General features: G+C 37.5%; 2 protein-coding genes across 2 annotated transcripts in view; one reads left to right on the forward strand and one right to left on the reverse strand.

Annotated features, from left to right (window-relative positions):
• Window positions 1-1,632, forward strand: part of LOC145780098 (uncharacterized) — a 36,257-nt gene extending 34,625 nt beyond the window's left edge. Inside the window, exon 18 of the mRNA XM_082591813.1 lies at window positions 296-1,632. Within this exon, the coding sequence (XP_082447939.1) occupies window positions 296-550 (255 nt within the window). The 3' untranslated portion in view covers window positions 551-1,632. The remainder of the gene's footprint in view (window positions 1-295) is intronic.
• A 478-nt stretch (window positions 1,633-2,110) lies between these two features.
• LOC145780097 (calpain-15-like) lies at window positions 2,111-23,402 on the reverse strand. Its single transcript, XM_082591812.1, has 17 exons — window positions 22,823-23,402; window positions 20,635-20,917; window positions 14,281-14,405; window positions 12,141-12,235; window positions 10,523-10,657; window positions 9,963-10,070; window positions 9,542-9,633; window positions 7,945-8,128; window positions 6,609-6,759; window positions 6,165-6,375; window positions 5,809-5,967; window positions 5,485-5,649; window positions 4,985-5,105; window positions 4,751-4,853; window positions 4,210-4,367; window positions 3,655-3,833; window positions 2,111-2,941 (listed from the first exon to the last, which is right to left on the reverse strand). The coding sequence occupies exons 1-17, from the start codon at window positions 23,376-23,378 to the stop codon at window positions 2,758-2,760; spliced, it is 3,009 nt and encodes a 1,002-aa protein (XP_082447938.1). The 5' UTR covers window positions 23,379-23,402; the 3' UTR covers window positions 2,111-2,757.
• Window positions 23,403-24,259: the final 857 nt, after the last annotated feature.

Here is a 24,259-nt window from a genome sequence, read left to right on the forward strand (position 1 = left end):
TATGTTAAACTATCTCTTACTGTAGCAGAAGCTACGCAGACTTCTGTGATGTGTCAAACATTGTGCTGATAGCAGGGAAGAACGTCCCTTGTTTCACAAAGTCATATCAAGTTAGCAATTTGCGGCTAGCTAAAATTAACAACATGGTCGTGGTTTTTTCATGGAGGAATATTGTTTCTGAAAACATAGTAAAGCTTTTTGTGTCAATTAAGTTGCAAAATGTTTGGTCTATTCAGCATATGTGCATTGTGCAACGTTTTGTGCAAGTTTTTATCAAAACGACTTTTTGTTGCAGTTGCATCCGTACACATTTCGAAATGAGTACCAGTTCCTAGCCTGGGATTATGGATCTGATCCTTACCGAGAATACGAAAAGTTTTTAGAATCCGGCATAGACGGATATTTCACCGACTACCCATGGTCTTTGTCTAATTACTTATCGAATGTGACATTCACCTGCAGTGGTGTCGCCGCGTTTATGCAGGCATCAAAGCAAATGGCATTGTTACCAATACTCGGTACTGCTCTGCTTACATTCTACAATATTTGAGGCACTGAAAGCCCATTTGGATTGTTTCACATTATATTTGTTGAGAATCGTAAAGGTTTGAAAAACATGCTAGTAGATTGATTGTAGCCTACTGCATAATAGACCGAGCCACGTACATCTCGACCGATATTGACCTCCTCAGGCCCAAATACTCCATTTATAGATCACAGCTTTGTCGATATACGCTGTCGATGACATCGATCTTGGAAAGGATGAGACTATAATTCTGTTGCTTAATTAAATCCGTCGGCATGCTGATCATGCAAGTTATTATTTACTTTAAAGATTAACTCTTTATGACTTTGCGATTAGCTCAAGTGTAGTTTTTCCAGATAACAAAATTTGCCCTATTTCCTTATCTCTACTGGACTATTAAACGATGATAACACTGGACAACATCAAATTTATTCCTCAAATGAAAATATATGACCTAGACTAACTTTGGGATGCTGATTTCAAATCTGACCTCAGATTTATCCTATCACGTCAAGTTTGTGAGATATGATACAGGGATATCTAAAGAAGGGGATACGAAGGCTTTTATTACGTCTGACAATAGAAGGGCTTTTGATTATCGTAAATAAATCTGTGTTTATCGCAAAATGACAATTGGCACCGACAGTAGTTTAATAAATTTTGTTACGATAACTTGCATTGCGCTATCAGCATCAGGCCTGGATATTCACAGCATGCTCATGGTTGCTTGTTAATTCAACTACCCATATACTTGCTTTACATCTAGCCTACTGCAAAGGCTTTGTTAAGAAAAGCAGCTTATTGGTAACTTTTCAACTGTCTTTGTAAACAAGTATTCTTTAAATATGCTCTACGTAACATTTGCTAACTGTCTTCTGTAACTCATTGTACCAACTGCACTACAAACTTTCTACGATTTTAAAAGGAATCGCATGTTTAAAGCACTACAAACTACCGCCCTGGTAGTGTCATGAGAATAAGGCAATCGCTGCGAGCTTCCATATCCCCTTCTCTAGATATCCCTGATATGATAACAGCAAATTGTTACTTTTGCTAAAAGTGTAAGGTTTGAAGTTACGTTTATTACACATTGTGCTGCATCCAGAAATCCAGGCCATGGGGTGCATAATAGCTGATATACATCTACAAACTACAATTTTGATACTAATTTGTTTTGGAAGCAACATTATTAACAAAGCAATAATATCAAGCTAAAAGTAAGTAATTGACCCCCCCTGTCTATGTTTTGCATGAAATAACAAAGATTTAAGAAGGCTTATGGCAATGCTTGTCCAGTAATCTTATTTAAGCTATTTTGGCCTGTCTAACACTAACCTTTCACTATGGCACTGCATATGTTGGTGGTAAACGGTACGCCAGATCTTCCATTTTTGGCAAAAACAAGGTATTTTTATTATCATATCTCAACAATGTGATGCGTTAGAAAAAATCTAAGGCCAGATTTGGATTCAGCATGGCCACATTAGTCTAACCAAACTTGAAACGAGCAAGGAATAAAAAATAAGTTGTAAAATGTTGCCCAGTGTAATTCTTTACTGAGTAGTCACAGGCCGGCAATGGAAATCAAGTAGGTACATCGATGTATTTCACACAAATAAAGACACAGCAGCATAATAATGTATTTGTGGTGGGCTTTATGTATACTTTGAGGACCAGCCAGGCATTCGATGCCGCTACTTAGGCTTATAAGATTCAATGTATGGAGACTGGCTTGCTGGAAGAACTGTGGAGTCGGAGGGATTTTGGCGTGTCCAAATACGGCCAGTTAAACCGAGGAGTGGTATATTTTTCGCTCGACTCAGTTAGCCCTGCTTGCGGTTGTCTGGTAACACATTCGAGATAAACGTACGTTGGAGATGTTTGACACAAGTTTATAAGCAATGTGATAGCAACGTATCGACTAGGAATGAGAACTATTTCAAACATATACAGCGAAACATATCAGTGATCAATGTTGTAACACAGTGCAACTTCATGAAATTCAAGACTGAGTTTACTTCAAGTATTTTGAAACGTTATTGATTGACCTGAGTCCAAATATATTTCTATCTCGGCAAGCAATAAATACATTTTTTCATACGACTGTGTTTAATTCATAAATCATTTTCAAATGTCACCTCACTCAAGGGGACACTCGAACGCAATAACAAATGCATGGTTTGTAAAACAATGGATTGCACAGTGAAGGTTCCTCCATGAAAAACAAACAATCATAAAGGGCGCGGTTGATGCAAGTCTCTGATGTTAGGAGCCAGTGGAGGAACGTGGGGCACATTCGGAGGAGCCCAATTACCCAAACTAGGAACACCACTCGTCGACATCCGATGGGTCAGCTTGTACGTAATAGAGAAGGAACTATAGAAGTCCAGTTGGCTTAACACAATCAAGACTTGTCTGCGAAAGAAAATTAAACAAATTAATCGTGGGCAAGAAACCACATTCATAACAACGTAAGAGTATAGTATTGGGAATAAAAGATATGGAAGGATCAACCTCAGCTACTGGAAAGCATGGCGGAAAGGCTGCAAAATCTGACAGACCCCTGCTCGAAGGTGCAATCGCCGGGTCTTACCCATCAAAAATGAGTCAAGCGGATGATGGTGAGATGAGAGTAGCCTATAGCCTACAATGAAACGACTTGCAATGGTAAAACTTCTCAAATGTTGTGAAATAAACACAGGTAGTTGTTTTTTTGAGTTTATAAATACTGCACCAGTCAGTGGCGTAACCAAGGGGGGCAATTATCCCCTGAAAAAATGTCTTGCTTCCCTGTAAAATTCAGCTAATGAGACGTTAATCAAGAAGAACTGTTTATGATTAGAATTCTGTATCTCATAGTGCATTACAATAGTTCGCCTATTTTAATCAGATTCGCAAAATAGTTTTTTTGAAAAAATTTTATATGCTCCGAAACAATATGCTGGTTTGAATGATCTGAACCTTCATGAAAAAAATAAAAGTATATATAATTATATATTACAAAAATTGGTATTCCAAAGCGGAAATTGTCAGATCGTTCAAAGAGTAAATCGGTGCACACCTAAAATGTCGGCATGATTATAACGAAACTAATCGACTCAAGACTGACAATCTCTGATAGGCCATACCTGTGTAAAGGAGGAATTGCATCGGAGACACTGAGGGCTCCACGCGTGGAAACGATATTAGACGAGTTTTTGCAATCACATTGAACCTGAAAGACATTACTCGGGTGTCTGTTCTCCACAACAACGACCAAGCCAGCCCATCCTTTCGTCAATGAATAACACGCCACGCAATCCCGAATCTTCAAATAAAAATATATCAAATAAACTCAAGCACGATCGTTAAATATGTGTTAAAAATTGTTTAAACATGATCGTTGGATAACTAGCAACTATAGCCATGCGAATTACCTTCCACGCTATCAAATCAAGCAGAAACGACGCCAAAATAACAAATTCACTTCTCAATAGTTACGCAAAATCATCCAGTCAGAAAAATTGCCGTTTTTACAACGTTAAAATTATATCAAAATAACAACTTATGTTTGCTGCGTGAATAAAGTATATGCGGTTAGCCGGTTACGCGCCGACAAGGCGCAGCAAAAGCATTACATGATAACCACTGATTTTCCACGCGTTTCAATGCAATAAAAAAAATTCAAACTAAAGTCTACTCACGTTTTGTTCTTCGCCTTCTTTCAACGCCAACAAAATGACAGCATCAGCAAGAACGCCTTCCACAGCATTGCAATGCGTCAGCGCCACTGGGCGACTGCTGTGCAGAGCCAACACGTAGCGTGGCAAGATCGTGCGTTGTTCGTTTGTTTGTCTTGAAACTAAAATCAACAGTGACGACTGACTGGTAAATATTCAGAAATTGACCTCACTTGCGCACAGTGTTTGTGTATTCCATGGCAGTGATCTTTCCTAGTGGTATTTCGTTGATGTTTGTGCTATGTTTTCAAGCGGTGATATACATGTCCTACGTGCTGGTCTTGTAACTCGTTCATATTTCGTAATGAACATAAATCAGGTTTGCTTTCAAACGTTGGAGTAAAAGAAGATTCTTTGTAAGAATTGTTGTTGTGTTGGGAAATAGTCAGCTTTGGATACGACCCCAAAAATATGGAGTGTTTCTCTGTTACTGTAACTTTAGGTCGCTAACCTGTAAGGATTGTGGTTAAACTGTAGGCTACTTCTACATAACAATGCTACGTACCTTGTGAGTCTACAAAGCCAGACAACCAGTGATTGAAAGCCATACAAACCACCAGATAAGTACCGGGATCCAGAAGACAATGACAGCCCAAGTGTTTCTTGACCTGAACAAATCAAAACAAAGCTAGAAAAAAACTTGCTCAGTAGAAGCGAACCAACATCTTATAACCTTTGAAATCCATTCAAAGCCTGATCTTGCTGAGGTACCAAAACATCTAATACCTGTTGGCCTCACCTGTCGACGACCGCAAGCTACCAGCCTTCCCAGAGGAAATCTTCCGTCAGAGTTGGCTTCAGTTGATCGGTACACACATATGCACGTGTCCACTGGATGTTTGTCGGAGCCTTCTTGGGTTCTGCAAGTCAGCAAAAGAAAATAATCGGTGCCAATTGTCCAGAACACAAACTCATTAAACAAAGCTGTTGACGCTGTTGAAATGAGGTTATCGCTTGAAACTAACAAAATACACGACAAAAACACTTAAACAGAATCAAACGTCGGCTGCATAGCCGAGTGGTGAGCCCTGGAACGGCAATCGAAAGGGCGCCGGTTCGACACCGCTCAAGAGCATGCGGCTGTGTCTTTGGCAGGACACTTAAAGTCATGTCTGAAGGTGGACATGAAGATTGGCTTCCTTGCCTTCCCGTCCACTTAATCTAAACCTTCAACCACCAGGTGTAAGCCTGGATACGAAAAACAAAACAGAATCAAACCAAAGAAAGTTTCAAACTCACCTAGCCACTTGCTGAAACAAGCTGAAATCAAGCATGGATTGATCGAACACGGTCATGTGATATGCGCGAAGAGGCCGAGCGGCTGAATCCGGGAATTCCCCTTTCACTCTGACTTCCACCCAGTCGTCGCCGCGAACCTTGCAAATGTCGATGCAATCAAAATATCTGAAGCATAAAGAAAAACCAGTTTATTAAATTTAGTAAAAATAGTGCATACCTTGGCAATCCTCGGTTAGTGCAGATTTAACGTCTGCAGACGTTGAATCAAGGTAAAAATGACTGATTTTTCTGTGATAGTGATGCGCTATGAAGATGGCAACTTACGCAATGACATCATCCAAGCTCATCCAAAATCTCCCGTCCTCAGATCCATTCGGAAGTAATCGGCGGTTCAAAGCAGGATTTCGTTTCCATTGAGTCGAGCCATCTGACCAGTCACCTTTCCACGAGTACTGGCCCCATGGGTTGCGAAGTTGAATCAATCTGTACAATTTCATGTGACGTTTCAACAAAATAATCGGTTTGCGTCAAAAACAGCGTATTCAAAAACGTCAGAGTTACACAATTAAAATTAACTTCCATTCAGTGTTTAGCATGACTCAGTGTTAGTTCACCGGTGTTGTAACCATTCATTGCAAGACAAGAAAACCGTTACCAGGCAAGAAAAACACTGATCTTACTTGACCACACCACTCTCCACAGCCTCGGCTCTGACGTCAAGAACACTGTAGGCGTGTCTTGGCCTCAAGCCCTTTTCATGATATTCTCTCTCGGGTCTATTGGCGGTCCCACCACCACAAGATGCTCCCATTAAAAATCCAGCTTCCATGGAGCTAAGAAGTTGGGCCCATATCATTTGATCATGTATGTCCACCGAGTTCGGGTCACTATCTGTGAAAAAGACCAAAAAACTCATCGTTAAATCAAATAATATTTCTTAGCTGTGGTTTTACGATTTTACTTTTTTACCATTCAACTGACTCGCAAACTTCCTCCGAATATGTTTTTGTAGACTTTAAACTTAACAAAAAAATTTCAAACTGCAACAAAGTTTAGTAGGAGACTGCGTTACAAATTTGAAAATAACACTTTTGAAAAGCATGATTGAAGGCAAGCAAGCTTACTTGAAGCGTTGAGCTGCAAACTCTCGCAAGGAGCTCCCGTCAATGTGGCAAGACCTTCCAACGAGCGGCCAGCCTGCAAAGCTTCGTAGCAACTATGAAGTTTCGCGAGAGCTTTTTCTATCAGTGGAACCCAGAGTTGTTTTCGCTTGGCCTGCATTAAGTGACGTCATAGTCAGTTCAATGATTTGCTGAGCGGGGAACGTGCGGTTTCAAAATGGTTTCTTCTCCCATCCGAAATACGTACTTGTGTTTACTTTGACGGATACAGACGCTTTAAAGTTAATTATTATTCAGACATATAGCTTGAGATGCAGCGCATGAAAACAATGAAAATTTGTATCCTTGTTTATTTTGGCAACATGTAGTTTCGAGTAGTTTCTTGTATGAAGGTGGAATATTATGAACCAGAATATTATATATATATATTAGCCAATCAAAAACAGAGTATTGGGTCATTCCATTATAATTTTAAGAGTGAAAATAATCTGAAGACAATGTTAAAAAGTAACCTTAAATGACCTTCTGTTTAATTTGCATGAAATTTACAAAAATATTTATAAGATTTGCAAATTTTTCTTTGGTTAATACCAAACCGTAAATCATACATTTGATAGTAAAATGCAAATCATAAATTATGATTAAAAAAAAATTTGTCCTAAACTTTTCCAAACATTCCAAGTTCGTAATGTGCAAAGTATGAAAACTTATTTTGAAACGCGATTTTGACCCGTTTGGGCTAATATAAATGCATTCTACACGCCATATTTGAATTCCTTGGCCCCCAAAATAGGGGGATACGTATATTTACACTTAATAATGTGACCACAACATCATATATTAACAAAAAGGCCTGCTTGACCACTTCGCTCAGACATAAATCGCCACCTAGTGGTGAATATTTTAAACGACTGTATATCGAAAACCGTTTAACCAATTTCAATTTGTTTTGTTTATTAGTTTTCTACTGATCAACACACCAAAAATTATAAATGTTGGAAAACCCTCTGAAAAAAATCATGAATTCTCTTAAAAATTAAGAAAAGAAATCAATAGCCTTTTTTCTCTAAAGTCTGAACTTTAAAACATTTGACCCACTCACAATACTATTTCAATAAAATTTAATTTAGTGTTAGGTAGATCGCCCATTTGAGGAAGTGTCATAGTACCAGATCGCCTTTTCCAGTTAGTTTTTTCCAAATTTTGATTTTTTCTCCTAAAATTATAATAAAATGACCCTATTGTATTTTCAGACGGTCAGAGGTATATTAAAGACAAAGTATTCAAATACGACTGAAAAACAGAATAGAGGAGAGACACAATACAAGTTAAAAAATACCTGAGAATAAATCAATCTTTTGTTTTCATCGCAAGGCAATAAGTCATCAACGACAACAGGAATCCAAATTCCTGCTTTGCAGAGGCGCACGACATACACTCCCTCCTTGTTGTATTCTTTCGTCACCATGACATGTTTAAGCAGATTCGGCCTTTCGGCGAGCACTGCTAGTCCACTTAAAAACCTGAAAGAACACGGCAATGGTGGCTAATATTTTACATAGGCCTGGATTTAGGGGGGGTAAAGGGTGCAGGTGCCCCGGGTCCCCCGACTTTTGAAGGGCCCCCTACGTCAAAAAAATGTGATTTTGTGTTATTTTTTCTTTCTTTCAGCCTTTGAAGTTTCTGAAAAATGCTGTGCAGTACTGGATTAATGCTACTGTAGACGCAAAGGCGCAAAAATTTTTTTTGCACGGGAGCCCCACGATTTAAATGTGCCCCGGGCCCCCCATCAGCTAAATCCGGCCCTGATTGTACAGTCAATGTGAAGGGAGCGTTCTTCCTGGCTATCAGCACTAGGCTGAGCACTCACCAGTACAGCGAGCAGTTGCGATGGGCTAACCATAACGGTGTAGCTTCTTTTTTCTACCAAAATTAATTGGCTTGTAAACTTTAACCATGTTTTTCTTCTTTTATTGTTCGAAAACGAGTTGTTTCTACAAAAACATGGGCGAATTGCTTATTGTGACGTAACTTGAACGTAGCAAGACATTGCCTAGCAATTCAATCGAGAAGTTACTGGGAGGCTGAGTTGGTAATTATTTTACACTACAATAAAAAGTAAGATGTTGCGACAGCACCATATTTTAAACTGATTGTCCTGCTTTGATATCATACACGTTATAACGTCCGCGTTTTGTCGCTTCTACCTCTGCTATGTTTGGCATATATTGTTTTTCGTTGTGATGGTCAGAAATAAAAACAAACTGAACTAGACTCAAGCCTAATTTTACTATTTTAAAAGGATTTATTAAAAATTTAGCTTGCTACTGTAGTTGATACTTGGCTGCGTCATTGGTAACAAGACTTAGGTTAGTGAGAGGTTTTTACTAAATAGGCTACATAACCGTGCAGCAATATTTCGTGTACATCTTTTGAAACTTTAATAAAATCATTAGGATAAACATATCAAATCAAGCATGCAGTCCCTCCATTACAAATAATCACGAACCACCACTGAATCATGGAAAACTTTGAACAGCACGCTTTGCAACATGTTGCTGCAATAGGAAGCGAGATCAAGACACTGACGACCGAAATTTTAGTGGCGTGGAATCTTTGGCAGGCTAGTTTACTTATGAGGTAGATTCTTGCTGTCACGTGGAGTTGGACAGTCCCGGTTAATGGAATAATACTACAAGACTAATCAATTAGTCGGTAAGCAATTTCTTAAACAACGAGTACATCACGAAATACAGTAACCTACTTACTTCCTAGTTACAGTAACCTAGCAAATTACGGGAATAAAAAGCATGCCGGAAGCACTAATAAAAACAAAAGACAGAACAAAATGGAGGCAGTTCATAAGGGAAATCACAGCTGATCAAACATGATCAATCTGTTGAAGAAGGGAGTTACTTCCTGATAGAAACCCTTACCAACAATTTCCCAAGATTCCTTGCTTTATATCCGACGGTCGTGGGTTTCTTTGAAAAACTGTCCATTGCAGTGAAGAGTCATTTGAATACAACTGCGTTTCAATGTATTTGGTAAAATTAAATCGCACAATAATTAAATCTAATTTAAATTTCTGTGTTCAAGCTAATCCTGATCATACGTCATAGGATCAACCATGCAACAGTACATTCAATCTCTCAGAAAGTGTTCGGTTGCATAAACTTTATAGAACCAAACATCAGTGAAAAATTGACAAAGGAATGAAATTGTGTCCAAACCGTTCAAGTTCTTTATCGGCAGCTTTGTACGTATCAACAAGAATTTTGTGTTATTGAAAGCTATTACTATGTCAGCAAGGCCAGAAGTTCGCAACGCAATTTCCGCCTATTCTAATCAACGAACCTCATGAGGCCTCAACCATTGAACGGTTCTAGAACTCGAAGAGGAATTAGGAAAAGTTAATGCTTTAGGTGTTGGAGGAAACTGATCATCGACGAAGCTGTGGTTGTTCTGGAAAGTAAAAATATGTGCTTTTTATAAAGTAAGCGATTTCAGCAGATACGTAACCAAGATATGTCGACAAGTAGACGCAATTGCGTTAAGAAAACCTACGATGGAAGGACGTTCGTAAAAACACCGAAAACAAAATGGCACAAACAAGTCAACGTGTACGATAGAGCTTTGTCATGAGCTTACCGCAGTAACATAATTGTAAAGTTTATGATGAGCAGAGTTGGTACAGCTGACGTCTTGAAAACAATCAACGATTTTCAAATTCAATACATAAAGTCAAACGGTTCCGAAATGCACAAACAGTACCGTGAGTGGTTTACTATGTTAAGAAGCTGGGTCCGATTTACTTTGAAAGATCAAAACTTGTGTACAGTACTGCACTGAATAAATGAAGTAACCACAGAAGCAAACGGGTAATTTAACAAAATTCAAAACACGGTTCGTCTTACCACTCTACAATAGCTTTTTATGTGTTCGACGGTTTCGAGACTTTGCTTCTCGTCCATCTGTCGCTGGTATTCCATGCTGGCACTCTCTTGATAATGCCCTAGCCCAGGTTCATTGCCTTCTGAAGCAAAAGAGTTCTGCAAAGGGAATTTTAGCGTAATATTGGCAGGTTTTTGTTGAGTGAATAGTACACTGCACAATTGCAAACGACGTTTTGTGTAGTGCGCGAGTTAATTATGGAAGGTTGGGTGACCACCTCCAGCAGTTTTTTAACCACAGCTGCGATAAATATGAATGTAAACAACGTTTATCATAGATCACAAACTCGAAGATATTTGTTACCCAAAAAGTATATACTTCTATTTAAACAAAGCAGATGTCAAGTTTTGCAACATAGAAGAACCGAATACACCAAAACAATCTCAAAACAAGAAATTTAATCGCTGACAAGTTACATCACCTATTTATATTTGAATGAAACCTCAGTTGTAATAATAATAATGTGTCTTACATAGCGCTGTAACTATCGCAGATATTGTTGCTCTCAACGCTGTATAAAGCAGATAGTGCCAACGCAGCCGCACAGAAGCGTTTGCAAAACTCTTTTCACAAATGCAAAGCGTGTTTTGACACTAAATGGATACATTTTCCGCTTCCAACCAACGTGATTCATTATATAAATACAGCCCAAGTGTACGTTAACCTTGCAAGCAAACCTCACACTTTTACCATCGATGGTGACTGGTGAGCGCAATTAGAACCATCAATAGAAGGGGTGGGACAGTAGATTAAAGATGCCTTAAAGTGCTGTACCGATTCAAGGCCACATTCACCATTTTTATAAAATAAATGAAGAATGTTTTCTGGCTAAGCGAATTACTACATTTTTCAGACTTGTCTTGATGTTATGCCTTTAGAGACGCACCAACTACCAATACCTCTTTTAGACCGATATTGCCACCGAGACATCAGTACTACAAAAATACGTAACAATAGCTGCATAAGATAACGAGGAGTATTATCAAACGCCAAGACGGATTCAGATTGCACAAAACTGTTCAACGTCATTTTCGTTATGTTCTAATGTCGCAAGATTTCTTCGCCATGGTTTTGCTTCAAAGTCACTTTCTGAAAAATTTTGTTCGATTTGCTAACACGACACTTTTGCAAATAAATCGAAATTCGGTTTGAAAAAGTTCATTTTAAACGTCTGCAAACCTTGAAACAATGCAAAAACAAAAACAAAATATATATATTTTTTTTGTAGTTTTTCCAAATCAGTCACTGCTTCAAAAATGACTATCTTATAAACAAACCTTTTCAGCATTAGTATCAGTGATAATATCAGGCGAATTTTACCTGTGCCGATATAGCTATTGGTAAATCTCTACTCTTCATGTCGCAACAATGGGGGTCTTGTTTTACATTGTTTTAAATAGTCATCGAAGCTGGGATGGGAAACAACATTATCAGCTAAAAGCTCTCAAATGCAATAACTCCTTTCGTTTTTACAAGCATGACATCTCTGAAACACTAGGCCAGATCTTTGGAAGTTCTCAATTGTTAGTATCATTTTATCAATTCAATAGTTTTAGCAATTCTTGATATCCTAGCACTTACAGTAGGCAGGTTGCTAGCAGCGTCACTCCTAGTGTTGCCTGTTCGTGGCGTGGCTGTCGCTGGCGTGGCTGACGACGTGCTGGGTGTTGGGCCTGCTATAAAGCAAAAGAGAGCGGAAAATTAAAAAATTGCTTGTTGGTTTGTCGCCATATGTTGAGTATTGTATAGAGTTAATCAGCTTCTTAAGCCTGGCTTAAGGGATATTTTCAAATTTTCAATTCTCAATCAACTTACAGTTTGGAGATAACATACATTAACTAGAGAGAAATTTGTGAAAAAATGATTCTAATTTTTCGCCACTGATTTTTTAGGTAGAATGCATGTTTAATTGCTTGACCAGATGCTCCAATATGCCAATGCCAAATACTCTAGTTGTGATTGTTGTTCTTGCTTACCTTTATTACAATAGCAATTCACAGTACTTATTGAAAACAAAGATTTTATAATCCTACTTCATATTCCAATTTTTCCAGTAGGCTTTTAAGCTACAATCTACAGTATGTAAGCCGTAGTAGACCTATGCCATTGCGCTGTAAATCCTTAACTTCAAAATGATGTTTTAGGTAAGTAAAACTTTTTTCATTAAGTGCCGTTGCCAGAGAAAACCGTCATCCTTCGACTTCATATAAAACTTAATATTAGCCTTTAAAAACACATGAAAATGCTTAACAGTTCTGCTGCTGGAAACGAGTTAGCTCGTGCAATTGTGATGTAATTTAACGTCACATGACGTCACAATGCCCCAAAAATCCTAATGTGTTGCCAGTCTGGCGGCCTGACAGGTTGCTTCAATTTTAAACCAAAAAAAAAAACGATTTTTAACTCATTTCCCCGCCAAATTTTTAAAATTAAATAAAAGTCAAAACACCAATCAGTGTGAACAAACAATAAAAAATCAACCAGGTTTGGTAACTACAAAAATTTATTGGTAGAGCTTTCGCCGCCGTAAAGGCGGCTTCATCAGTACTCTTATTCAAATAGAAACTATTTTATATTTTTGTATGTTTCTATTTGAATAAGAGTACTGATGAAGCCGCCTTTACGGCGGCGAAAGCTCTACCAATAAATTTTTGTAGTTACCAAACCTGGTTGATTTTTTATTGATTATTATACGTTTGGTTGAATCCTCTCACATGGATCCTACAATTATTGATGATTAGCAATTTCCATAACACCGAGAAGCCAGAACTGAGGTTAAGAGTCTGCAGAAACCTTTAATTACTAGTGTGAACAAAGCTTGAAATTCAGCAATGACTTCGAGGTCTAGAGATTTTTAGACTGGGATCATGATGCCAGGCTACTAGTATATTGATCAATGCACATAGGTCACGTAAAAGAGCTTACTTTTTATGCAGCAAGGTAATTGAAATATTCTATTATTTTTTAAGGTTTAGACTAATTTACCTATTCATTTAGAGTCACTAGACTAGACTGCTTACTGCTACTAGCTAGAAGTCCTGTAGGCTATCTAACCCTAGTCGCTAAAAAAATCCAAGCAAGCATTTTCTTATGAATATAGCCTATAGGCCATGACTATGCTATGATGTCAACAAAACTTTTGAATGTAATGTAGCCTAAAGGCAAACCAAACGTGGTAGCCTATAGGTTTCATCGAAAGGAAATATGTTTGCAATCGCCTAGTTGGTTAAGTTAAACTTCGGTACCGTACAGTAGCCTAGCTACCGGCCAGCAAAAATTGTCATTTTTACATCGTTTCAACGTCTCCAGACGTTGAAATCGTGTAAAAAAGGAACTTTTGCTGACCAGGTATAGGTTGCAACTGAGAAATATTTACAAAAGCCATTCGATTTGTTCAAAGAACCGAATTAGCCTAACAGTTCGTATTTACATTGATTCAATGTTTGAATACGTTGAATCACTCGGCCTATCGTTTTTCTTTACATTGATTTCACGTCTGAACAGGTTGATTCAATGCAAAAAAAAAACTGTTTTGCTGACTGGCGCGCTTGTAAATGCAATGGTCATTTCGACGATCAATTGCAACACCGATTTGCTCCAAAATTTTAAAGTGCGTTTCAATAGTTTGGCAACCTATTTTGTCATTACCATGGCAACGAGAGAAAGAGGAGAACTTCTCTCACTTTTTCAAAATGCTGGCAGCTAAAGTGTAATGACATACCCGTTGGTAGGGTCAGTCGTTCAGAATCAGATGTAGCAATAAAACCTTGTGGGCAAGGATTTTGACAAATACCGCAACGAAGATCTGTGGCTTCATTATCGAAAGTGCAATGGCTACACCTCCAGCTGCGAGAAAGATAACAAAAACAACATCAACACTATTTACAGCTGCGTCAGTGACGCAGCGTCACAATCAAATAAAATCTCAGTAAATTGTCAAATAAAATCTCAGTAAAACTCTTTTCAATTTTCTAATCATTAAGTCAGTCAAAAGTGCAGCGGGCTCCGTTTATTATGGCCACTTTGGGCCAAACGCTGTGGCCTATATTTAGTGGAGGGCTACAACAAACGAAATTCAAAATTACTAAGAAGCACCGTGAGCTTTAAGGTTTTCTTCAGTCAAAGCATAGAGACAGAGCACTGGCGAACACAGAACCAAAACCTAAAATTATGCATCTGAATCTATTTCAAAATTGTTCATACCAGACAAACAATCAATTGAAAAACTCATCATTGTCTAACGTTTATTTATATTCTGCAATGCACAATCCTGCAGCTTGTTTACACACATCAAAAACATACACAAATTCCTCACTGTATCCACGTTCAATTATACATCAATGCAAAAATACAAGGTTTTCTTTCACTTCTGCATGTGTTATAAGTTGGCTGGGGAAACGATCGTCACTTTCTAAATCGTCGTTTGCAGGTGATAAGCAAATAGTTTTTGTTTTTGCTCCGCAAAAATGTCCTACAATAACCGGAGGCCATAACAAGCGAAGCTCACTGAACAACTTAATTGCAAAAAATGCTCTGTTCTTATTTTAATAACATATGATCATAAGCGCCGACTTTTCAAAAAACCTTGGGGGGCGAGAAAAGTGATGACGTCATAACCATAACGCTATTTTACTCAATTAAAGTAGTCTTTGATTAAGCTTAGTGTCTTGTTTATATTGACACCTAGGTCGCAAACCGAATTTATTAGAATCGCTGCTTGAAACGATTAGTTCTACGCATGCAGTCGTAAAAATTTTAATATTGTTAGCTCATAATTGGAACAGTTGGAAAACAAGCCGATTCATTTTCTTTTCGTGCGAGTGAATAACAACGATCAAGAAAGTGAAGTTATCGAAATAAAACGCAAAAATTTATGATCTCAAGCAGAGTGGAAACCCGCTATCAGTTTTATTAACCTCGTTTTGCTAATTACTTACCTTCAAAGCGTTAACAACGGCGAAGTCTTTTCTCTTCTGTTTTTTATCGAAAGTCTTTATCGTCTTTTATCGAATACCGTAGTGCAGGAGTGTATATTGATGAATGTATAAGACTGGGTTTTTTTTTCGCTCATTTATCGGTCATTGACCGATTTTTTAGCAAAATATCCGAAAAAAAATATAGTCAAATCGGTCAAAATGTCCGAAAAAATATATAGTCAATTGACTCAAATATAGTTATTACTATCTGAAGCCTTTACAAATTGTTTCACCTAACGGATCATCAGAAGGTCTTATTCAAATAGAATCAACTAGATTAATATAAATAGAATTAGAATAATAGAATTCAAATAGATTCTATTTGAATAAGACCTTCTGATGATCCGTTAGGTGAAACAATTTGTAAAGGCTTCAGATAGTAATAACTATATTTGATTTAATTCGCTCTGCTTTGCCTTTTTGCTTGGCATTGAGCACTTTTTGTAATATTAATGTCATTGTTTTTTATAGTCAATTGACTATATATGACCAAAAATGACCGAAATAAATAAAATCGACCGAACTTTTTCAAGTCATTTCGGACAAATGACCGAAAAGTCTCAGCGAAAAAAAAAAACCAGAATGAGATGTATATAATTTCACAATATATACATCAATGCAGTGCTTATTGAAGCAAAACACGGATGACAGTTTTGAAAATTCCATTTTTATTTCAGCTGTTTTTACGTAATTGTTCGTTGTGTCGTAGTTTCAACTCGATAAAGTTTGCTAAAATCGATTTCATGTTTGAAGTCACAAAAAATCTAACGGACGTTTGGATAGCTCCTGAAACGAGAATAAACATTCAACCTCGCATCGCTTTTTCGCTACCACGCGTTTTGACTTTGAAGTTGCTCCTCACGCGCGGGAAGATAAACAGAGTGTGACTGTGAGCGTGCCGTAGCAGCTCAGTAGTAATTCACGTTCCAGAGAAAGCCATGCGACCAGCTGCTGTTTTGCGGGCAAGAGCAACGTAGACTGTTTTTCGCTTTCCGCATTCTTCAAGTCTATTTAAAGTTTTTAAACGATCTAAATCTCTTTCGCAAAGTATTTTATCTTTGAAACAACACTTGCAACAGCCATTTTTGTTGCCCCTCAACCATAAATTTACGGGGGGTGCCGCCCCCGGAAGTCGGCGCGTGTGCATATGATGTAACAATGTTTCGAAAGTAAGCTTTCACATAAACGGGTCTTCTATATCAATCAAAAGACATGCCAATTTAAAACAAAACATGACAAAATAATAAGTTTAGCAGTGTGCAACTTAAATTTAATGTACAAGAATTATATAATTCAAGCTGGCAATAGAGATGAACAGTATTTTAGATGAATAATAATATGCAGCAAGATCAAAGGCAGTTTTATACCAAACTTCTATCAAATACTTCACTTCTACTCTGTATACCATGTTGTAATTTGCCAAACATGCCATTCCATGACTGTGCAGTAGGGGAACGTTCAAATATTACGTAACGCTTTTTTTCCGAATTTTTGACTCCCCCCTCCCCCATGTAACGCCAACGTAACGCTTTTTTCAATCCCCCCCTCCCCCATGTAACGCTTTTTCACTACGAATTCAGCATAAAAAACTACCATTCTGTACTCGAAAGCGTTACGTAACGTTTTGCTTGAACCCCCTCCCCCCCCGATGTGACGCTAACGTAACGCTTTGCATAAACCCCCCCCTCCCCCTCGAAGGCGTTACGTAATATTTGAACGTTCCCTAGGGTGGATCAAAAAAACGAATTTTTGAGTTCAGCTTAGTGCATCTGCCAAAAGATGCAGTTTAGGCTATCTTTTACATTGGTACTTGAAAAAACATTTTTTGACCCCGTTTGACCCCTATCCAAGAGCGCTCTAGTGGCCGCCAAGGCAAAATTCCTTAAATTAGCCATAATACTTTTTCTAGTGGGTGTAGGCTAATGATTTTGGTGTCTAACCCCACTAAATCAAGTCTTAGGAAGTCACTTCTGCAGTCTAAAATGATGCATGGGCAGCCAAAATTGCATAATGACATTTTTGCTCTAAAAAAGGCATTTTATGGGAAAGAAATGGCATTTTTAGATATTTTGGGCAGTTTTATGGATGAAATACTAAAAAAAGTGTAACCTAGGTAAAACACACGAGGATGTGACCATTTGTGTGCAAACTGGCCTCTAGTCCAATGAGGTGGTTGAGGTGATATGAGGTCCAATAGACTACAGAAGCATACGATAGTGCAGCTGCATGCCGCATATATATTTATTTGATAGTGTAAACTTAACTATTGCATTTATTACAGCTTTAGATATTGTTTATTTCAATGTTTGTAAGTATCCGATCACTCTTAACTTAATTGAGTTTATATAATGTTTAATAGAGGCAAAACTTGCATTTGGCTTCTGAATAAGCATCCCATTGAACACATCCTGGGTAGTGGGCACTCAACCCCCTTGTTTTTTACTTTTTTTTGTACTATTGACTTGTAGATTTGTGAGATTGTTCCACTAGCCAAGAATCTTTGCTGGTCCAAAAATCAGTAGAATTGGGGGCACGTTTATGTGGGCCACCATCCCATTCAAATTTTTAGGTTTGCCATGAAGTAAATATTGAATTACCAATATTTTCACGCTTCTCAACAGAATTTGTATGTTTCAACAAAATAATATGCATAAAACTTTTGCCTGTTCGACTATCTATCGTACAGGGAATTAAAAGAATATGCTTGTCTATACGAGTTGTCTGTGAATTCACATTTTTTACGCGTTGGAATAGCTAAAAATACAACTCCAGTGAGCGGAAGTGGTCTAAAATTCTAATTTCACACTGGAAATAGATCAAATGCCTTAGAAAGTTACCAATATAGGCTAGTAAGTTTGCTACATGAAAGCCTGGTATTGAATCTGCATGTATACAGTAACTGTAAACTTTTACTAACACATTTTGTCACAGAAGGCAATGTGATCGACTAGTCTAATCTGTGCAAGAGGATATTAGTTTTTTTCCTTTCTCAAATTAGGTGTGTCTTTTCTGTTAGCTTCCACTATGTATTTGTAAAGTGTTTTGATAGTGTTCCTCGTTTCTGGCACAATGTAGGTAATCGGTGCTCAGTTTAACTCCATGTTCAGCCACATTGTAAACAGCTTTCTGGTACGACTCTGATTCAAACCATTTCTCTACTGATAAAGGAAGAAAATCATCATTTATCTCTAAAACAGAGAAAAAGAATCGAGAGTCCTTTGTGATAAAATCTGTCAGTTTTGATTCCAGATTGATTTCTGATGGAAAACGTGGTCCGTAGCTGGCCAGTGCCAAACCGATCTGCTGGTGTAAAAACAGAATCTGTAGGTTTTACATGTATAAGTTCATCAGCCATCTGATGTTTACCTCTTCCTGAACTTCAGAGCTGAACGTGAACAGTGCCAGTCCAGTGGTACCATCTCAGCAGAGAGATACCAAAATTGACGTTTGAAGCTACGTTCAGCAGCATCTGATATCAACTTATGCACTGCTCCATATCTGAGAATGTTCTTGTACATAGTCAAACGGTTCCAAGGAGCATCTACAGCAACACTACACCGAAACCAATATATACAGTAGACGAGGGAAATAAAATTCATGAGATCTTTCAGTTTAGCCACTTGTGAACCTGATGTGATAGTTCCCTTAGGTAACTTAGCTATTTAATTTTCCAGTAGCATTAATTAATAGGAATGAATCAATTTGGCCATCCATCTGGCCTTGTGTGTGGCCCCAGAACGGTAGAATTTCACATTTTGTAGACCAGGACTGATATAAGCAATGCACATTGCACAAGTTCATAAGTTATTTATAGTCGCCTCAAATGAACTTGTATTTGCTTTGTGCAAGTTGAACAACGTCATTCTGAATGAGATCGTGTGTTGTTACTGGAAAGCTGTTGATATCCAGTGTACTTAGCAGTTAGCCACTGTGGAATAGAACCCCAGTTATTGCGGAGTCTTATGAAGATGCTCATTTCTGGTTATTTTAAAACCTCTAGCTTCAAATCTTCAAAGATACATGACACAACGATTTCACCAAAGTGATGTAAACAACCTGACCAGAGAAGTTCCTTATCTTAAGAGCTACAGTAGAAGCAGTTTTTGCGTTTCTTTTTTTAGAGTGTTTTTGTTGTTTTTCTGCACTAAGAATCCTACTTTCTTTCCTTCTGACTCGTGCGAATAAAATAGAGTCAAATCCAGCTATTGTGGCTGTCCTGTCTGTCATCATTCCTTTTAAGAATGATAAGTCTGCAGGATTTGATATAAGCTCCTCAACAAAACACTAACTCTAACATACTGATTTCGCCTGAACCCGTTGTCATGCATTTTGTGTCCATTACTGTATTGCTATGGATAATTGGATGCACAAATTAAAGGCCACATTTTTGCAATTAACTTCATACGGTAATTGTTTGCTTTTATATGTTTGCTTCAGTGTATTAACAGCAATACCTTTAGAAGGATTATGAATTTGTTTTTCTTTGCCCTTTTTTAAAAAAAAACAATAAATTTCCAACTTTTTCAAGCATTTTTGCTGAATAAAGGCTCTGATGTCATTTTGCTAGCCCATAGATGATTTTAGACTGCAGAAATGACTTCCCAAGACTTGATTTAGTGGGGATAGACACCAAAACCACTAGCCTGCACCCACTAGAAAAAAAATTATAGTCAGTTTAAGGAATTTTGCCTCGGCGGTCACTAGAGAGCTCTTGGATAGGGGTCAAACGGGGTCAAAAAATGTTTTTTCAAGTACCAATGTAAAAGATAGCCCAAACTGCATCTTTTGGCAGATGCACTAAGCTGAACCTAAAAATTCGTTTTTTTTGATCCACCCTACAGTGTGCAGTGCAATTCACTTGTTTTTTTCATTCATTTAGGTTTAGCACCACCACATATAAAGCTGTATTTATTATATTCCCTCTAATAATAAAAAGTTTAACATCAGGACATATTCAGAGAACCTTACAATACTGCCACAGCAAACCACTGCGACTAAACCACCACACTTAAATGCTGTGCACCTGGATAAATATGGTAATTGCAGAGTTAATAAACACACATTATTACAAAAACATCTTTATCAAAAAAACTACATACTTGTCTATAAAAGCTTTGTTTGATGTTTCTGCATTTGAGGTAGTGCTTGTATTTCTTGAAGAGTCATATTGTACTTCTGCATGTTGCGTGTGTCGCAAAGGATTTATGTCATTATTACGTTCATATGCCCCTCGCCTCTGCAAACATGATTGACATAAAACAGCAGAGGGAACATTTATGGTTCTGCAATGAAGACATTTCCACGATCCACTTGATAGAAGCGCTTCTGATAAGCATTGAGTTTGATCAGGGGAGAGTTGCACACTGACCATCGATGTCGGATCTGCATACATCGACATATTTATTCGGATTTGAGCTCAAGCTGATGAGCGATACTATTTTCACTTGTACAGTGCAGAAAAAAATCTTTATACATGATTGAAAATCTGCGAGGGTAGTCAACTGACTGTTCCTACCAAATGCATAGGCTAGTTTCATAAAAACACTCACAGTGTTATCTCATAGTCTCCGAATTGGCTATGCCTAACTACACAACCATTGCTGTTGCTGTTTCATTTTGTGTTTCAGCATAGTAAATATAAAGTCAATAAAAGTGAACAATATTTTTTATTTTCTAAAAACTTTGCGGAAATGTAACATTTATTTCAGAAGCTAAAATACATAGGTCAAAAGAAGCGGAATGGCCCGTTTCGGTGAGTCAGATTCGGTGAGTCCAATCCCTTAACGGGGTTTTTTTTCAATTTTTTTTTAAATTATCGGGTACCGTAGCCTAATTATCATTGCCGTTTTAGGGTTAGAGGTTAGGGGTTAGGAACTCACCGAATAGCAGCAGACCCCAAAAGAAGATGCAAACATATTGTGCCTTGATTTTGTAACAGTGTAAAGAGATTCTGTGAACTCCTCCAAAAACATATCAGACGTTGGTCTTTAAAGGACATTTTATAATTACAAGATTTGCTAGGGTGGGATGAAAAACAGTTTTTTTAATTTAGAAAAAGGGGTTCTGAAAAGCTGCCAAAGGACATAAAACTGATTTCTCAAAATTCCAAACCTAATCATTTCGTATGTCCAAAATTGTTATATCTCGAGAACTACATAAGCTGGAAGGGCCAAACAAAGCTCAAAATATGCAGAAATGCAAAGTTTAAGCCTGCCCCAAAGGGCCTGCTACTATTCGGTGAGTCCGATTCGGTGAGAGCCTTTTTCGGAGAGTTCCCTATTCGGTGATGTTTTGAAATTTTCTTTGAAAATTATCGGGTACCGTAGCCTAATTATCATTGCCGCTTTTACATCGTTTTAACGTCGCTAAACGTTGAAAAAAGACCTTTATATCCTAGTTGCATTGCAAAACGTAGGGTACATCCAACCAAAGTTAGCTACCTTGAGTGCACGATTAGACTAACCTCCATCAGCTTCAAGTCTAAGTCAACAGATCCAACCATCACAAACTTTATAAGCATAGGTTTGATTTGCACTGAGATCGTCAATAAAAAACAAAAAGTTTTAGTTGAAAATAGGAGAAACCCTGAAATACCTCTATCAGGTTGCCAGGCCTAGTCGACAGTCGTATGTTGGACTCATTGTTCATTGCCATTTTATTCATAGAATCAATAACCCTAGACCTGTAACAGTCACAGGCGACTGAGAAGCATAAAGTAATGCAATACACTGTTCAGCTCAGTAGAAGTGATATAACTTTATAATTTACAATCGCTGTGATTTTGACCTCTTGATTTAGCATAAAAAGTGTTTTTTTCAAATAGCTTAATTTAGAATGCAACTAGCATAAAAAGATCTCTTAGGGCAGATAGAAAATTTGAATTTCTGCTTCTTTTGAGCTTTGACCCTTCCAGCTTAAGTAGTTCTCGAGATATGGCAATTTAACCTTTTGGGCTGGGTGGCACGATCGTTAGAGGGGGCTACTCCAAAAAATTTGGAAAATGAGTTTATCCATTTGGAAGCTTTTTAGAACCCCTTTTTGAAATTAAAAAAAAATTCAGCCCAACCTAAAGATTAGCTAATTTTTTTATTTAAGAATTGCTTCTTTTAAGTTTAAGTAAACTAAAAGCCTGTGTCAAGTAATCTGTATATATCACAGATAAATAATTATAATAAAATATAACCAATACTCTATAAATGCAGTATATATCAGTTTAAATGTTTGGCAAACACCATATGCACAAGATAAGATAATTGATAGATAAGATTAATGAAAGTACACATCAACCTGGAAAATGATTTTCCACAATTTGTAAACTTGCTTGCATACCACCACTGCTTGTTTGACCAAAGTTAAGAGAATTGTTCATGTCAGACAGCATGTTAAGATTTTCCATAGATGGCAACATAAGACCATTGCCAGTTGTGTGTGTATCATTTGCACTGTAAATGTCATCATCACCTAACAACGCTTCATCTAATTCACCAATTTGAAAAGTGTCTTGTGGGTTATATGTGGTATTCTGAAAAACACTATTAGACTCTGCAGCATTAGTATCTTGTCTGTCATTTGCTGCGGTGCTTGATTCTTCTGATATGGGAAATGGAATTGCACGAGCAGACACTTTACTTCTTTGTTGGAAGGAGGTTTCTGGTGGCATCAAAATTGGAGATTTGAATGAAATAAGATCACCGGTTTCTTTAGACTCATTAGAGTAGTTGAAATCATCATTTAACATACTATTGGGCAAAATAGGAAAGGATAAGTTCTTCGGTCCATCGCATGCTGCACAGTTCTTTTTTGACTCCTCGTTAGACAAAGTACAGCGAGGGCAGTCCCACATAATATATGTACTTCTCAAAATTAACAATAGTATTATATATTGCTTTGTTAAAAACACTGCAAAAATAACAGTAATAAAAAGTCAAAATATGCAAATATTCAACATAAGCAAATTTCAATGTATGGCATCATTGCTTTTGCTAAAATAATAATGCACATCTTATTTGAAAGCAGCCATTGCAACAATAACAAAGCTACAAATATCAGGGAACTACACTGACCAATGGTGCCACTACCAGTGTTTTTTCCACTACATCTAGTGTTTTTGGATTGCATCTTAGCGTTGCAGCGCTATGTTGGTATGCATAACTTTGGACAGTGTTCAAAGTAGCCCTACCTATTGTTTTGTTTGGCTGCATCAATGTGTTTGTAGTGCTTTTCAAAGTGGACAACAAGTTTTTTGTCCGGTTATACCCAATGATGACTAAATTTGAGATATTTAGCATAAATACTTTAAAAAATAAACTCAAATAACTGTGAAAAATGTTCAAAGTAGCCCCACCTTATGGTATGGTTAGTCGCTTACATTTTAGCTATGGATTATAATGGTAAAAGATGAGGGCGAGGGGACATTTTATTTTGCTCCTAAAAACCTTTCCACTCGAGTTTTGAAGGTAAAACACAAGGGCCTTATCCAAACAGGTTATTTGTGCAGATTAAATTGCCATGAATTTGACTTGCTACACTTGTTTATTACAGTATAGCCTAACTACAAAGAGCTTGATCAAAGATGTTATAGACAAAGCTCCGCACAAAAGATATAGTACCTCAACAATGTAAAACAAAGGAGCGATTCACATGGTATTCCTTATGACTCTATTACAGACACAACACACATCTGAAATTTGTATCAACTTCAGGGCTCTCACCAGGGGTATCTAA

This window comes from Aplidium turbinatum, chromosome 11, assembly GCF_918807975.1.
Source record: "Aplidium turbinatum chromosome 11, kaAplTurb1.1, whole genome shotgun sequence".
NCBI lineage: Eukaryota > Metazoa > Chordata > Ascidiacea > Aplousobranchia > Polyclinidae > Aplidium > Aplidium turbinatum.